The 18,544-nt window shown below is 38.7% G+C and overlaps 1 protein-coding gene across 2 annotated transcripts; it reads left to right on the forward strand.

Annotated features, from left to right (window-relative positions):
- The first annotated feature begins 8,682 nt into the window (after window positions 1–8,682).
- LOC144255702 (E3 ubiquitin-protein ligase pellino homolog 1-like) lies at window positions 8,683–10,040 on the forward strand. 2 transcript variants are annotated; one of them, XM_077800479.1, is made up of 2 exons: window positions 8,683–8,846; window positions 8,943–10,040. In XM_077800479.1, exons 1-2 carry the CDS (start codon window positions 8,784–8,786, stop codon window positions 10,038–10,040), a joined length of 1,161 nt encoding a protein of 386 aa, XP_077656605.1. In that variant the 5' UTR covers window positions 8,683–8,783. The 2 variants fall into 2 exon arrangements, with proteins under 2 accessions (XP_077656605.1, XP_077656604.1); XM_077800478.1 differs by having other exon boundaries at window positions 8,683–10,040.
- The last annotated feature ends 8,504 nt before the right edge of the window (window positions 10,041–18,544 follow it).

The raw sequence follows: 18,544 nt of genomic DNA on the forward strand, positions 1-18,544 counted from the left end.
CACTGAGCTTACTTTCTGAGGGCTCCAAGGTCACATGTCCATTCCCCTAACAACTCCTCTGGTTGGGAGTGTGTGGCTGACTCACCACCTTCCCCCTCCTAAATTCCCATGAAGCATTACCCACAGAGAATTTGCAAATGTGCAAAGATGTGCAGACACAATGGACAGCAGTTAGGAGGTTCCTTGGAAAAATAAAAATAGAACAAACATATGGCTCAGCAAGCCTTCTTCTGTGTATATTTAAAGGAAACAAAATCAGCATGTGGAAGAGACATCTATACTGTGCAACACCCTTCACAATAGGAAGGGACAGAATCCATCTTAATGTCCTGTGGATGGATATATGGTTAAGTAAATTGGCAGGCATACTGTGGCATATTATTCAACCCCCAAAAGGAAGGAGATGCCAGCACTTTCAGCAACTTGGGTGGACCTAAAGGACGTTGTGCTGAATTATATAAGCCAGGAACAGAGAAATCTGGCACAACCTCACTTATATGGGCAATCTTAAAATGTGAACTTACAGAGGCTGAGAAGAAATGGTGGTTACCAGGGGTAAGGGCAAGAAAGGTGTTGGTCAATGTTACATGGGCACATGTATGACAGGTGAGTGAGACCTAGAGATCTGCACCCTAGCTACCTATAGTTAAAAATGTGGAATTTTGCCCTTTAAAACATGTTAAGAAGACAGCTCTCTGGTTAAGTATTTTTGCATAACAAGTCAAAGCACACAGGGGAGCCTGAGGGAATGGCAGGAGGCCTTGTGGCCCCAGGATGTTTCAGGTGTGTGCAGTGGCCAGCCCATTGAGCTGTGTCATCAGATATGATGAATTATTTGTCTCTATTTTGCCTCCTATTGAGGCAGGGGTCATGAAGTGGCAATGCAGGTGGTTTCTCCGGAGGCCAGGAGGCATCTCTTCCACCTGAGCTCTTAAGTGACCTCAGCTGCTCAGGCCAAATCCTTTACACCTTCCCGTGTCCTCCCCACTGCCTGCAGCTGTGGGAGATGGGCTGTGCATTTGCAGAGACCTCTGGCCAAGGGGCAAGGACTTGGAATGCAGCCCACCATGCTCCTCAGTCCACAATGTAAGGTGAAGGAAGTCCAGGACTGGCTGTTTCCCTCCTCTTCTGCTCTACTTGCCTGTTGTTCAACTTGTTCTATATGGTAAATAGATTAGTAACAAATTCCCTGTTTTTTTTTTTTTGGGGGGGGGGTTGGTAGGATGGCCTTAGGCCTGAGCCTAAGCAACTTCATTTTTAAAAAACCTGTAGTCTCACCAGGCACACCCACAGATCCCTCCACTCTGGCCTCAAACAAGTTACTTTCCCTCACCCTGATAAAGACAGTGAAGCCCCTGGCAGGCTTTCCTCCCCTGATAAGAGAGAAAGGTGAGAAGCTCATGGTGTAGACTACAAAACCAGATGTTTGTGACCCTAGGGTGAATGATGACACTGAAAAATCTGGTGGTAGCTGATAGGGATTAAAAGAGGGGGAGGGTAAAAAAAAAACAAAATTTAGTATAAATGATAGAGTAAATGAACCAGGATTCAGCCAGCCAAAACAAGGATGCACTTGAGCTGGAGAGACTGATGAGGACCTGCCATCTCATCATTTTTCATCATTTCCTGAGCCTCTGAATGACTCTCACCACTCTCAAACTGTACCACCTTTTCTGGGCCTTGGTAAAAGCTGCAACTTCTCCCCATTACCCCCTCCTCAAGCAGTCATCCACTTCATGCCAGGAAAAGACTGCCTTGGTCCCAGACCTGATCACTGTGGTCTGAGTGAGTGTGCATCTACTGGATGCAAAGCCTAAGACTTAAGAACTTTGATTGTAGAATGCAGAGGGAATGTCTGTCACTAGCTATTCATGATTAAGTGTGTTTTTCTGTGCTTAGGATTAATCTAGAATTGTTTGCTGTGAATTTATTATGTATATTGCAGTGCCTAGCATTAAGAATTTTCATTTTCTTGATTAAGAACCTATAGAATGAAATTGCATTGAGTAATTTGAGTGAATATAGTACTGAAAGGGGCAGAAGTGCATGGACATCCTTTATTTCTCCCCTCAACTGCATTTGTCACAATTTTGCCTCCTTGTAACTGGGAGTTAATGGGGATTGATCCCAGGGGTGCTTAACCACTGAGCCACCTCCGCAGCCCTTTTTTTGTTTATTTTAAGACAGGGTCTTGCTAAGTTGCTTAGGGCCTCACTAAATTGCTCATTCTGCCTTTGCTATTTTGATCATGCCTCAGCCTCCTGAGTCTCTGTGAATATAGGCATGACTCTATTTTTCATAGAGGGCTAGGAAATTAATTTTGGTGGTTTTCCTTTGTATTTGTATATTCAATATAGAGATCTTTCTCTCTCTCTTTTTCCCACAAGCTGTTTTCTCCAAGACAACCCCACTGGGCATAGTCATGTGTCAGAGCCCCAGGTACTTTGGGGATAATGGGGACAGACCAGGGGGTGTTTCTGCAGATCTGTGTTGTGAGCTCCATCCTCTCCATACAAGGAGCAAGTGTAGGGAGAAAAATGTGACCTGAAAGAACCACCCACAAAGCTCCAGGTGAATTTGCCCATTTGGTTGGCATGGCCACAGGCACCTGGCCTGGATTCACCCTGCAGACAGCAAGGCCTTGGTGGCCACACAGTGGGTGGCTGCACTGGAAGGGCAGTGGAATAAGGCATCCCACCACTGCACTCAAAGGGGACATGTTTGCCTGGTTAAGGAGCTAACTGGGGCAAAAAGACCTGAGTAGTGTGAGGTCCTGCTCTTCTGCAAGGACAGATGCCAAGGGAATTGGAGCAGGAAGTGGCCTTCTCTGAGCAAGCCTGTGCTGTTTGGATGGTCACTGAAATGCCCACTAGAGAGCCACCTTCATATACCCACAAGGCCCTTCGAGAGCGAGCCATGAGCCATCGAGCATCAGTGCCTATCTGGTTAGACTCACGGCTTCCCTGACTACTGTGGGGTCAGGACCCTGGGGAGAGGGGAAAACTTCTCAAGGGGGGGGGGGACAGAGGATTTAGAGTCTGACCCCTTGCTGTGTTGAGCACATGAAGAGGCCAGTCCCAACAGGTTCTCATGCTGTGGAAAGCAGGACCGTCCATCAAATCAATGTAAATTCCTAGGGTGTTGGCAGTTGTTTAAATTTATATTCAAAAGCAGGTTTACTGATATACAAAAAGCTGCATATTTTGAATACACACAATTTGTGGAGTTTGGATGTGCCAAAATCCTGTTGACACCATCACCACCTCCAAGTAACAGACACATCTTCAGCCCCTGTGCTGGTGGGGACAGGTATCCCTGTGGCTTGGTGTGTACACCTGTGCAGGTGTGGGCGTTGGAAGGGTAATCAACAGGAAAGCAATGCTCCTGACAATTTCTAAGTGAATGATTCTTCATTGTTAACTACAGACATGATCCTGTAGAGTGGATCTCTAGAACTTATCCATCTAAATTATCTGAAACTTTCTATATTAATAGGCTTTATTTTTAAAACATTTTTGGATTTATGAAAAAATTGAGCAGACTCAACCATTCCAATACAGTCACCTACCCTGCAATTTCCCCTGTTATTAACCTTCTGCTTGGCTGTGCTGCATTTGATACAAGTAACAGACCAATATTGACAACTTATTATTAACTAAAGTACATAATTTATTCAGGTTTCCTTAGATTTTTACCTAATGTCCTTTTTCTATTCTAGGATCCCATCCAGGAGACTGTTTTACATTGATTTGTCATGTCTAGTCAATGTTATTTTTAATTCCAAATTGAGACTGTGATTATCTTGAAGGTATCATAAGATTATACATTATCTTGCTATTAAGGAAACAGCAGGTATTGACATGAAGAAATGTCAGATATCAAGAGAGTACACAAGGTAATTAGTGTCAACAGACTTATTTACTTGTGGTGCCAGGGTCTGGCTCTGTTTCCTGGTACCTGGAAGCCCTTGTCTTCCAGCCAACAGAGCAGGAAGCACAGGAAGGCACCCTGATCCAAGGCACCCAGGCCAGGGCACAATAGCCTTCAACTGCTACACTCACATGCATGCATGAGAGAACCAGTTCATGGTTGAGCCTGGCAGTGGGCAGCAATGGGCCACAGAGGAGAGGGAACAAACCTATGGGAAGTCCTCTCTGCCACATAGTGTGGGTTAAAAGTCCAAGAAGCTGGCTGAGCTTTTACCCAGAGAAAAGCATGGGTAAAGTGTTAGGGAAATCTAGGCAGGCATTTTGGAAATCTTGGAAGGGGGAGAGCATGGTGAATTGTAGGCACGGTGAGGGGATATGCAGTGGGTTTTGGCAGGGTTCAGGTGGTGCCTGGTAGGCCTGGAAAATTAGCCAGATTTTAGATTGTATTGTCTTGTTTTCTTATAGTTTCCAATTTAACCTCAGGGTGATAAGATGACATTGGAATATTTTAACCTGTGTGTGATGTTATTAGCTTCATAATTAAGAAATATACTGACTAGGTATAAGATAAACATGTACTAAAGACCTTGTGTCCAGTAATGTGAATGTAGCATTGATATTGTCCCTGTCTGTCTGAAATAAACTGAGTAGTTCCGAAGTACTCTTGCCACTCCATAGAAAAGAAGAAGCAATGGTGTGTTGATTAGTTTGATCACAGTAATCATTCCACAATGGAAAGCTTTTAAAATTATAAAGTTATGATTTCTATTTGTCCTTCATAAATATGGATAAAATTCAGAATATGAGGGTCTCAAGGTAGAAAGTAGACTGGGTAGAAAGGGCTGGATGAGCTCAGCCCAGGCAGGGCAGGGCATCTGAGAGGAAAAAGAACGTAGAGAACAGATTAGAAACCATGATGGTGGAGGGAAGGGGGGCAAATGTCCTCTTCTTTCCCAGCACCAGAGAGGCACTGGCCCAAGTCTCACTCCTCAGGGAGCTATCCCTTTGTGCCCCCACGGATCAGGATGGACTAATTCAGCCTTGCATCCCCATCTTCCATAGAAACTAAAATCCCCTCAATGAACAATGCACCACTGTTACCTTGTGCCACTGAGAAAAAAAATGATGCCAATTGCAATGTTGATACCCTTTCAAATGCATGATGCACCCCATTCTCAATAACATTAAAAGGTGAAGGAATTCTTGCTAGGTAACATACTAGAATATACAATGGAATTCCCTGGTCTTCTGTGTCACTGGCTGGTGTCTCTGTGACTATCCTGTGAGTTCTGCAAGGGTGTGGGACCACAGTTAATACTTCTGTAACATCTCAGGCCAGCTTTAAACCAGGAACATGGTAGTTGTTGCATAAAGATAAACTGAGCTACAATGAGACAGTGTGGTGTGGAGGAGCTACTGCTTCATTTTTAGGAGGGCATTTTATATTTTGGAAATGAGAAAACTGTATATTGAGGAGAAAAACTGGCATAATATCAGTACCAACTTGTGTTTAAAAATAAATTTGAGATGAGTTTAGAATTCTGGAATAGTTGCCATGTTCCCATATATTCACACACAGCTTGCTATGTTAGTAACATCTTATAAAACCAGAGAACAATAGTTAAAGACATTCATCATCATGTGCTAATAGTGACTGAATGATGTTATGTATTTGGAATTCACTTTTCCCACTTTGTGCCTTTATGTTCCAGTAAGAACTGAGTCTCCTTAGGCTCCTGTAATATAACATGCCATAATTCTGCCATTCTGACTCTGGGAGAAACTGAGTGCAGAGCATTTCTTGGCCTTTGATGGTTTTTGATTTTGCAGCTGGGTGGCTGGAGAGTCACCACTCTAGGTCTACTTCAACACTTCATCCAGAAGTTTCTGTCCTCCATGGGTCTCCTGAGTGCTTAATGTATTTGTTCTTCATTAGTGCTCTCTTAGGAAGGAGTTGAAGTCCCTGCTTTTGAGCAACCTGTGAAATTAACAGATAAAGATCCACAGAATTTTCAAATGTTTCTTTGAAAAATTCCATTTTTTTTAATACATAACACCACAATCTTGGGTAAAAATATAAACTTCAGTGCTAATGGATTAAATTTAGATTTTTGCTTCACTCCTTCAGTTATTCTCTGGCTTTTGATGCCTCTAGACACTTAAGGCAAAGAAACATGAATTGTAAAGAAAAATGTCCCCCTCCTCCCATTTTATTTTAGTTTGAGGGAAAGCTAAGTATCTTGTGAAATTAGAAGGATGAAGAAATTAAGAAATTTTCTGGTGCTTTTTTATTTTGCTGCTTTTGGCCAGTCAATATTTCAAATTAACAAAGCAAAACAAATAGAAACTCAAGGCTGGTGCACATGCTGGGGAGTAGGCAAAGGTGCCAAAGTATTTGTAAATTTGTTTACCTTCTAAAGTTACATGTATTGACCTAGTGGATTTATCAGCCACAGATATTGATGACAATTTCAGGCTTTAGATTCATGACATCATAGTTAATGGCCCCAGTTGTCAATAAGCATTACTTGCTTTTTTTCCTACAAAGTCAACCTAAGAGGGCAATAATAGAAGAAGCTTCCTATTTAGCCTGACAAGTAAATACAAGAATTTTTTTACATAGAAAATTCAAATTATTACTCTATGCCTTAATTCTCTTTGCATTTGATCTTTATTACAATGATGATCAGATTATTTGAAAGTCACTGAAGAGAAAATGATGTATTCTCTGCAACTTACCCACTTCCTTTATTCTATTGGTCTTTCTATGCAAATATGTATTATGCTGTATTGTATAGGGAATAAAGACAAATTTGCAATGTTCAGTGCACATGCAATTTAAAAAAATATTAGTTACGATCATGTATTAAATACAGAATTGAGGACAGTAATTGTCTTGAATATTTCTTCTTTACTTTGTTATGATATGTTTGAGTGTGCACATGTGTGTGCATCTTGAATATCTTTGTTTTATCTCCTCTCCTATCCCTTCCTCATGTAACATAAACTGATGTGCTAACTTTACATAATAGTATAAATACTGTTAAATTCATATCATTATATCTAAGTTAGAGCATATCAATGAGAAGAGTGAACATCACAAAGACTTTTAAGGACTATACATCTTTAGAGGTAAGTTAGTGCATTTTTAAATTTTGTACAGGAGAGTCACATAATGTTAGGCAGAAACATGGTTTTATTATTGTCTCTACTTGTAGACTAAGCATGGTTTAAGGAGACATGTTAGGCAGCTTTGTTACTGTAATGAATAAATGAGATAACCAACTTAAAAACAACTTATAGACAAGATGCTACTTTGTCCCTAAATATCTTTTCTTTTTCTTTTTATTTTTTTACTGCACACTGTTTATTGAGAATACCTGTATGTAGTGGGAAGAAGGGATGCCCTGTGCTGCATCATGGCAACAATTTACTGGGAGCCAGGCCCAGAGAGCACAGGCAGAGCTGGGAGCTGGCCTAAATATGTTAATACATATTTTCTACCAACAAGAATTTTCTTACATTTTTATTAAACCATTATGCAAACCAGGCACATTTTAAAAATCACCATGTACTGTAGATAGAATACAAAATACAAAACTTGCTGATACAGAGGGCCATCTGGTCTTAACTGAGAGTACTTCCAGTCCTGAATTACTAAACTCACTTTGTGCTGACCAAGGCAAAGATTTTTGAGCAAAGTAAAGGCAACACTAGCTGACATATAATAAAGGACTATTATAACTTTGGGTTGTGCTGAGGGGAGTGAGAAAAGGGGAGAGGGTGTGGGGATGGGAAGGACAATGGAATGAGATGGACATTATTGCTTCATATACATATACTACTGGTGTAACTCTACACCATGTACAGCCAGAGGAAGAAGTTGTTCTCCATTTCTGTAGAATGTGTTAAAACGCATTCTAGTGTCATGTATAACAAATTAGAACAAACTATAAATAAAAAGGACAGTTATGAAGTTAGCTATTTTATATGGTTTATTTCACTTTAACTTTATAACAATGAAGTGAAATTGGTGTTTTACAGTTGAAAATACTAAGAATAAGAAAAACAGACAATTAGAATGGCAGGGTGAGTAATCAACATACAAATATCATAGCATTCTTATACAGCCTCAATAGTAAGAATGCTTTGGAGCATAGGCTGGGGCTCAGTTGTAGAGTGTTTGCCAAGCACATGCAAGGTTCTGGGTTTGATTCTTAGCACCACATTAAAAAATAGTGAGAATGCTTCATTTTAAATCACATAACATTTATAACCAAAACTAGAAAGCAACTTGGAATAAATCTAGAAAAATGACTCCATCCTCAAATGTGTAAAACCACAAAAAATTTACTGGAATGCATACAAAAGAACTTAATAAGAAAGATTCAGGTCGCGGGGGCGCCGCCGCCGCTGCTGCCGCCAGCAGCAGCAGCAGCAGCAGCAGCAGCAGCAGCAGCAGCAGCAGCAACAGCAACAACAGCAGCAGCCACAGCAACAACAGCAGCAGCCACATCAGCAGCGGTGCGGCGCGACCGGATTTGTCTCTAGCCCTCAGGGAGGGCTCCACAAAGCAGGCCTGCGCCTCTTGTTCGCTCCGCGCCTCCTCAGCTCTCGGCTCCGCCGTCAACTTCGCCTCGTGGGGCTTGGCCGGCTGGCGAGGCAGGCCGCGGCGGAACGCCAGGCTGTCTGCTCGCGCCGCCCCCCCCCCCCAACACGCACTCTTCACCCCCACGTTCTGGGTCTCGGGGACGCGCTGGCATTCCGGCCACCAGCAGTTGTCCGGAGATAATGCAAAAGGTGTCCCAAGGCTCCTGACCAGTAAACAAAGATTTGAGAAAGACAGCCAAGCTCATGTTTTCTCCTGATCAAGAAAATCATCCTTCCAAAGCACCAGTAAAATATGGTGAACTCATTGTTTTAGGGTATAATGGATCTCTCCCAAATGGTGATAGAGGAAGGAGGAAAAGTAGGTTTGCTTTGTTTAAAAGACCTAAGGCAAGTGGGGTAAAGCCCAGCACTGTGCATATTGCATGTACTCCTCAGGCAGCAAAGGCAATAAGCAACAAGGACCAGCATAGCATACCATGCACTCTATCTCGGGCCCAGACAGTGGTGGTTGAATATACTCATGATAGCAACACTGATATGTTTCAGATGGGTCGGTCGACTGAAAGTCCTATTGATTTTGTTGTAACTGACACGGTTCCTGGAAGTCAAAGTAATTCTGATACACAGTCAGTTCAAAGCACTATATCAAGATTTGCCTGTAGAATCATATGTGAACGGAATCCCCCCTTTACAGCACGGATTTATGCTGCAGGATTTGATTCATCAAAAAACATTTTTCTTGGGGAAAAGGCTGCCAAATGGAAGACATCCGATGGGCAGATGGATGGCTTAACCACTAATGGTGTTCTTGTGATGCATCCACGTAATGGGTTCACAGAAGACTTCAAGCCTGGAATATGGAGAGAAATATCGGTGTGTGGGAATGCATTCAGCCTGCGTGAAACCAGATCAGCTCAACAGAGAGGAAAAATGGTGGAAATTGAAACCAATCAGTTACAAGATGGCTCACTGATTGACCTCTGTGGTGCAACATTGCTGTGGTATACTGCAGAAGGCCTTTCCCACACTCCCACCGTGAAGCATTTAGAAGCTTTAAGACAGGAAATCAACGCAGCACGACCTCAGTGCCCTGTAGGGTTCAACACATTAGCGTTTCCTAGTATGAAGAAGAAAGATGTTGTAGATGAAAAACAACCATGGGTGTATCTAAACTGCGGCCATGTACATGGCTATCATAACTGGGGAAACAAAGAAGAACGTGACGGAAAAGATCGTGAAAGTCCTATGTGTAGATCTGTCGGTCCCTATGTCCCTCTGTGGCTTGGATGTGAAGCTGGATTTTATGTGGACGCTGGCCCTCCAACACATGCATTTAGCCCTTGTGGGCATGTGTGTTCAGAGAAGACAACAGCCTATTGGTCCCAGATCCCACTTCCTCATGGTACTCACACTTTTCACGCAGTCTGTAACTTTTGTGCGCATCAGTTGGCTGGTGAACAAGGCTACATCAGACTCATTTTCCAAGGACCTCTAGACTAACAGACAGTTGTTCTCCAGGACTACATTATAAATTTATAAGCTAAGTGATTTGGGTTTTGCAACCTGTTGTTCACGTCACAGTTTCTCTGCTCTGATCATTTGCATTAAGATGAAGAATTTTTTTAAAAAAATTATAATAGTAGCAATTTCTGAGCAAAATTGGGGAAACTCAAGCAAAGGAATTTTTGAAAGTACCAGACTTCTGTATTACAATCTTTGAAAATATATTTTGAGGAGAAAAAGACATAGTCTAATTTGATAACTTCATTTTAGTGTTTTTGAATCACCCATCCTCAGTGTCGAGAAATTGTTTTGTATAACTGAGGGTACTGCTGGTTCAAACTATGTTAGTTTACAGTTTGTTGCAAACATTGTAAAATACAGCAACATGTATATTAACTTTTCTATTTATCTTTATTTTAGAAAATATCTTAGAACGTTCTTGATAGTGTAGCATGGTAATGATGGTGTCACACCGTGTGTGTGAATGGTAGTTTAGTGAGCACAAATCTCAAGGATTTGCAAACTTAGGAAGAAGAACAAGAGAGCCTCTCTCCCACACCCATCTAAATATGTGATTTGGTAAATTAGAATACTTTATAAAATCAGGTTCACATTAATTACCATTGTCTAAGAAGTGTTTGTTTTTAACCACATTGAAGATTATCAGGAAAGATTTTTTTTCCTTAATGTTTCTCTCAAGTGTAGTACTACAACAAAAACTTAATGCTAAGAAACATTTCATATGCTCCTTTGAATATGCAATTTAATCTAGATTATCTATTTTTCTCCCATGATAATTAAACTGTTTTTAGTATCAGCAACATTTGGCAAGTTTATTTTTTGGATATAAACTGTGGTTCATCTGTTCAGTGTTTCTAGAAAAAAAAATCATTCCCATGAGAAAAATATAAATTAACAAGAAAGGAGAGTGACTTGATTTGCTTTTAGAAAAAGAAATGCTTAGTTAATTCTGTATTTGGCTTTATCTGGGCATTAGAAAATTTGAGATAGAGGGTTAAAGAATGATGATAGTGCCCTCCACTTTTAACCTAGCAGACCAGCCTTAACTGTGGACTTGAATCCTAATAAGATTTGCCACAGTGTGACTCAAATAAATGTTTGGTTGGCAGATGCTCACCAGTGACAGCAGAGTTGAGGGATACATTTGCAAGGTCTGTTTATTCTCTTTAACTTCAGTAAGTCCTTTGCTTTCAGAAGTAAGAAAATGTTTCTTCTCCTTTGCCCTAATCTTTTTTCTAAATGTGCCACAAGAAAAATATAGATAGTTGCACTACATCAAACCCTTTTTGACACTTGTAGAAATCAATACATTTTCAGATTTTGACAGAATAGTTTTTTAGTCATTTGATTTGTTTTCCTTTAATTTGAAAAGTTGTATGATACTTAATTGACTAGCAGGTTTTTATATGTGGTAGCATAGCTTTAATTTATCCTATTACATTGCTGTTATATTTTAGGGGGGTTAAAAAAGCAAAACTTGTCACTTAGAAGCCATGAACTATTTTATTTTACTTCGACTGTCAAAATTCCTTGTTTTTAAAAATGATCATTGAGTTCACAAATCAGGAAATGCATGTCAGGAAACTTGTATTATAAGTTTATTAGTTGTGATGTATCAGTAACTATTGTTACCCCTTTTTCAAAGAAACATAATGATTCTGAATTTTCTAGATTGTCACATGCTTTGTGACTAATGCAAGGAAATCAAGTCCTGTGTTGTATTTGTTCTAGTCCTTTCTATTCAGGCTATATATTGTAGCTTAATTTTTATTTGCAATTAATTTATTCAAACTAAGTAAATACTTTCCAAAATAGAAAAAAAGAAAGATTCAGCCCATATTAATGGATAGGAGAACTTAATATTTTTAAGATGTCAATTCTTGAATTCATCTGAAAATGTGAGCCAACTTCATTAAAAAATTACAGAGGTTTTCCCAGGATGCTAAAATGTATATGAGGTCTGGAGATGGAATTCAATGACAAGAGTGCTTACCCAGTAAGAACAAGATTCTGGATTTAATCTTCAATACTACAACAATAAATCAATAAATAAATTTAAGAAAATAAAATGTTTGAAAAAAAAGAGAACAAAATACTTAAGAAAGTTCGGAAGAAAAATAAGAGTACAGATATTCATTAATACACACAAAAACCTACACATAAATGGTGATTGAGTACAGAGAAAAGACAATAACAAAAGGCAGAAAGGGAAAGCTTAGAGACAGATAAAACATATACATAATATTATGGCAAAAGTCTTGATACAAGATTGAGGAAAAAAATATTTGATATGTTGAGCTAAAAATGATCTATAAATAGGAAAACTGGTGAAATTCTCTAATTACAACCATATTTTAAAAAAATACCAACTTAAATGAAGATTTGATTGACTAAAATAATTTTATTATTAGAAGAAAATATAGGCAATTGCCTTTCTACCTTGTAATTAAAAAATTCTTGTTTACTACTTTACAAAAAGTTGCTGTCTATATAATGAACCAGTTAGAAAAATTAATAGGAGAAAGACCAATAGAGGAGAAGAATGTGGTAAGGTAAGGGAGTGAGATGAAAGGGGATAGTAGTGAGGATTGAAGTGAAGCAAATTATATTATATGAATTTATTAAAATTAACCCCACCATTATGTGTAACTATGATGCATCAATTTAAAAAAATAAAAATAGCCAGGTATGGTGGCACATACCTATAATCCCAGGAACTCAAGTGATGGAGGCAGGAGAATCCCAAGTTTGAGGACAACATCAGTCATTTTTCAAGGCTCTGAGCAACTTAGTGAGACCCTGTCTCAAAATAAAAACTTACAAACAAACTTATGAATGTAGCTTAGTGGTAAAGTACACCTATGTTTAATCCCAGTAAAATGATAATAATAATCAATAAAAATTTTTAAAAACCTGATGCACACAATATAAAATGATAAATTCAACTTATCATAATTGATAATTCTTGTTCATTAAGACATATTAAATACAATGTCATCTACCAGACACTAGGAGAAGATATAACACATATAACAATGATAAAGAAATAGCTAGCATATGTAAAGATTAAATACAAAATTAAATAATAAAATAATAGACCTCTAAAAATATGATCCAATGACAACCATTCCTAGAAGAGGGAGTTATCTATGGCCAATGAAAAGATGAAGATACTTCAGATATTATTAGTATTCATCGGAATGAACATAAAAGAAAAATTAAATGCTAATTATACAAATTTATTATCTGAACTTAATGAGAGCTTGAATATCCCATGTTTTAGAGAGGAACAATGGAATTGCCACATTTTGGGGTATAGTTTGGTATTAATTTAGCTGAGAAAGTTGAACTTTCATTTATTCCTGCTTGTGGCCAATATGAACAGGAGGATGAATTTACACTCAAAACATTAACTGACTGTCAATACTGATGATTCTACCTGAAAAAAAAAGAGTATATGAAAATTACATTTCCTCTGTAATGAGTCTTTCTGGGGAAAGCAAGAAAGTTTCTCTAAGTGGGTCCAAGCCTAGCCAGAGAAAAAAGGTAAAGCAATCAGATTGGGGTGTTTATCATGCTTAGGGCTGGTGCTCCGGCAGAAGTTTCCTATATGTGTCTCCAAAGGAGGGAGCACCAGATTTGCTTATGAGATTCCCCAGATATTGGAGACAATGGAAAATTGAGGCTTAAGTCTTTTGAATCAGTCATATATCAAAATGATGGAACATGATTTTTTATTATAAAACTCCCTCATGTTTTATGCATGATTGAAATGGGGCAGACAACACTTCAGTGATTTTGAACTTGTTTTGAGTGAATTCTAGGAGGCTCTAGGAGACCTAAAGTTTAAGACTGGTAAAAGAGGTGATAAATCCATTGAATACCCTGTTTAAGAACTGAGAGTTTGCGTGCTCTAAGGAGAAAAATTAGTATCTTGGTAACTCTCAGGCATTCCTGAATAACCAGAAGGCATTAGGATTTTCTCTGTGAGGCCTCACATTATGCAACTAATATGTGAAGAAACATGTGTAATTGTCATTATATTTAGAGCATCTGTGAGTATGTTGGTCAGATTTCTGTCACTGTTCCAAAATACATCAGGTAAACAATTTTAAAAGAAAGCAACTTCTCTGTAATAGCCAAATTTTAGGAGGAATACATGAATGAATAAACATAGTAGGTTTTCACAATTCAAAAGGGAAGCAGCTCTCCATTTAATAATTTGTGGGATGAGTGCTGGGAATGTTTTCATTAGACAGGACACATCCTCTGAAGTATTCTTTTTTCTTCTTCCTAGGATGACACATCAAGAGGTATATATCAACAAAAAAATAGTAGTCTTCAGCAAAATGACTCACTACAATACAGTCAAATAAAAATGAAACAAATACGTTTTTCTCCATATTCTCAGGAAATGTGAAACAAAACCCACAAATCAAAACACACATCTACAAATAAACACACACACACACACACACACACACACACACACACACAGACACATACCCACTGAAAAGGGCCTGTGTCCATCCACAATGTCATCAAACTGTTGTGATAAGCTATGTTTACCTGTAATAGCCTCTATTATCATGGCTCTAGTGTCCTTCAGCAAACTCACCAGAGTTTATAAGGGCCCAGTCATGATCCTGTACCTTCATTGCCAGAAAAGCCCCCCCCCCAGTGCTTTTGTGAAATTTGGGCTTTCACCAATCAGTAGATACCAAAAAAAGTAGGACACTGTACTTGGTGAGGTCGAACAAGTGAGCAGATTGGGAATGTGTCTGCCACTGAGTAGCTAGCTACCTGAATTCCTAATTCAGGGAGTTCCTTCACTAAGGAAGTGAGATGAGGTCACTGAACAGAAGGAAGTGAGATAATCTCACTTCCTTAGCAACCACTTTTTTCTACCAGGTGTTCCAAAAGATCCATTCAAAGGAGGCTGCACCCATCTTCCTGTGACATTTTCAAAAGTTGACAAAGTTAGAACAATGCATCTGGGATCAGGTATCCAGACAGGCCTGGTTCTATCCACTTCCCTGGACTGAGAAGATACAGCTTGATTCAGACTCATCCCCTCATTCTGTCCATATTCTTTGTCCTGGAGGATGTCCTCTCAGTGCCCACTGAGCTGCCTTCATATTCCCCAGGGATCATTCTGCCATCTACCTATGAGGTACTCAGAAGGTCTATGATCCCCTCTATACCTCTACTGCAACATCAACTCTATATATGCTCTTCTGTGAAATTTGATTGAAGTATTGGAAAAAGCTTAGGGTTAACATGGCATTTTGATTTAGAGGAGGAGTCATTCTTGAGGACGAATATCAGTATTGAGAAAAATGAATATTCATAAGAACATATCAGTGAAAAAGTAGAACCAAAACATAAAACTATGTATGATCTGAATCATAGAAGGGCATTAGGTGAGGAATTTGGATAAATATGTTTGAATTCTGGGATCCACTGATGTATCCTATTAGTCAATTAATGATGACACAGGAAGAGTACCATTGACAATTGAATGTCTACGTCTACATCCACTGAAATGTGCATAGTGTATAGGTTTATTAGGGAGAAGGAGGAGTTGAGATTTAGTATTGATTTATCTTGTATGTATATTCATATGAAGGTACATTGGAAAAAATATATAAAATCTGATAAAAATATGCAAGTTCTGAGATATGGAAATGTATCATATCTGTTATATGATTATTCATATTTTTAAATGTGGAAGGGTGAAATACAGAATATGAAGAAGACACAAAATCAACAGGCAGCATTACCATTGAATAGTCAATGGTTTACTCAAGAAAAACATGTGAGGTTATAGGAATAGTGCATTTTCCTACCAATTGGATTTTGGTATAAACATAAGTTCAGGATTCATTTTGGATTATCTGACGGTAACTTTATTGTTATAAAGTGAATATGTATATCAGATAAAATGTATATTTTTTCCACTACACCTCTTAAAATGTTTAAAAACTATACTGTTTTTGATAGGAATAAATATATGGTGTGTTCTATGCATATCATTTTTTTTCCTGGTTGATGCATGAATATATCCCAGGACTAATGCATAATATGTTTTATGCAAATTTAAACAGAAAAAATAAGTTATGTTTTAAATATACATGGAATCTGATATCCATGTACAAGCAGTACAAGCATGGATTCAAAATGGCTCTAAGTTTTGTGGTAATATTAGGTTTAGTATTGCATAATGAGCTCCTTTGAGTTTTGCTAAGAGATCATATATGTTTATCAAAATTAAGTATGCATAAAAGAATGTTCACATCAAAATGAGTAGTAAAATATGTATGAATACATGTATTCTGAAACAGGAATTAATATAACACAATAATATGTATATACATTTTTGAACATGAGATTCAATGGATATATTCCAGTGACACCATCACAGCTGGATATCTTTTACTGTGATCTGGAAGACATTTTTTTCTATTTTCCAAAGTGACTGGGACAGCACAGCTGAATCCTCTTCCTAGAGATGAACTATGGCCACTGGGAACTGAATGTCTCTGTGTGTGCAGTGTGAAGCCATTGGGATATCCTCATGGTTTCGATGGAGTTCTAACTCCACCATAGAAAATTTGGTATTTGCTTTAAGAAGAATAGGAAGGTCAAATGGGACATGGTGCTGGGGGGAGTGACATCACAGGTGGTGAATTATGCTCTTCAGGATAAAACACCAACCTGAAGCTATCTCATACATGTTTCTTCTTTCAGACTAGAAACCAGATCCTCAGCATAGCTCCCAAACAATACCCATAATAGGATGCCTTGACATATGATGGTCTGCTGGCTGCATAATGTCAGAAACGTGCTGTTTGGAAGCCAATTCCAGACATATGTGGCCTTGGCACATATTTCTTGGCACACACCTACTCTCTTCTTCGCCAGGTAAGTCATCAGTCGACTCAAACTCACTGGATCTGTTATCTTCAGCATTTTCATGAGTTATAATCAATGAAGTCCCACTCTGATTCTGTCATAATAAGAATTTGTAAGGTGCTCCAGAGGTTCTAGGTCATGGGAATCAGATAATTTTAAGGATGTAGGTGCACCCATATTTCAACAATGAAGTAGGGTTTTGGCTGAGACAACAGCCAAGAAGTGGTGAGAGATCTCCTTTAGCTGTAACATCAATAGAACTCATGTAGGGAGGGCTTTTCACATCATGGCCAAGAGGCCACATACAGCCAGTTGGATGGTTCAAACATGGGAGGAACAACTTTTCTTCAGGCTCTCAACTTTGTTGCCCAAGGCTGTATAGAGAATAATGTGTTAAATCATCACTGAGATTCCTATAGTGGTAGAGAAATTCACTCCGGTCCTTCCTCTCATTTCCCAAGGTCACCTCTGATGTTGGGGTTCCTTAAATGAAACATAATTCACTGCAACCCTTCTTGTGTAAGCCCCAGAACACAGGTCTCTGCTGAGATTCACACCACTGTTATATCTGAGTTTTTTACCAAGCTATCCCTTAAAACCACCATACATATCACCACAATTCATACAAGAACTCTCCGAAATGGCCCAGAGTCCCCTCATCTTCTTCCTGGTAAACTCATTCTAAAAACCTGGCTGGAGGTATCCATACCTACACAACGACAGGATTGTTTTAAATGAAATTACTCATGTCCCTCATTTGCCTAAATTTATCATGGGCTAGATACCTTTTCTGAGAACAAGAAAAGTTGAAATGGGTCCAGAGTTAATATTGCATTTCAATCCAAATTAGATCCCTAATGAATGCCAATGGTATTTTTTTCTTATGTGAATTTGAGCTAGAAAGAAAGCAAATACCTATATCCTAGCTGCTTGAAGGAAAGGACTAACACATTGGACCTAAAGGATCATTGTTCTATATTCATGAATGTTTGAAATCTTACATGATTCAATTGAGAGTTTCCATTCAAATTTTTTTCTTAAATAATATAACTTTTGGATGGATAAAATATATATAATAATTTTAAGTGACGGTGAGGATATCAACAGGTACCTCAAACAGGTGAGTAAAGGGCTTTAGCACTGAGTAACAAATGTAGTCCATTCAAATAAATTACTAAAATGATTGTCCTAAGGCTTCATAAATGAGAACCCTGAGACAAAGAACTTTTTCACCTGAAGAGAGCAGAACAATAGCAAATAACAAAAGCGCTGGACAGAGTTTTTTACAGGACCAAAGATAGGACAATGAATTTCTTCTATTGCTCATCCTGCTTGGATATCTATGTATCAAGGCAGGGTTCTCATCTGAAAACCTTACATTCCACAGTTATTTCTGAGTTTCACAGTGATGCTCATGAGCCACCTCATGAAGTCCATACATAGCTATTTCAGAGGGCTTAGAGCTGGTCAACAACTTTTACACAAATCTACCAGCACCTCTCTGTAGTGGCCAAATTTCAGGAGGAAGACATGAAAAAATAAACATAGTAGGTCTTTCCCATCCA

This window comes from Urocitellus parryii, chromosome 7 (assembly GCF_045843805.1).
Source record: "Urocitellus parryii isolate mUroPar1 chromosome 7, mUroPar1.hap1, whole genome shotgun sequence".
NCBI classification, from domain to species: Eukaryota; Metazoa; Chordata; class Mammalia; order Rodentia; family Sciuridae; genus Urocitellus; species Urocitellus parryii.

Coding starts and splice junctions, on each gene's coding strand:
- LOC144255702 (XM_077800478.1), top strand. CDS start 8,784: ATGTTTTCTCCTGATCAAGAAAATCATCCTTCCAAAGCACCAGTAAAA.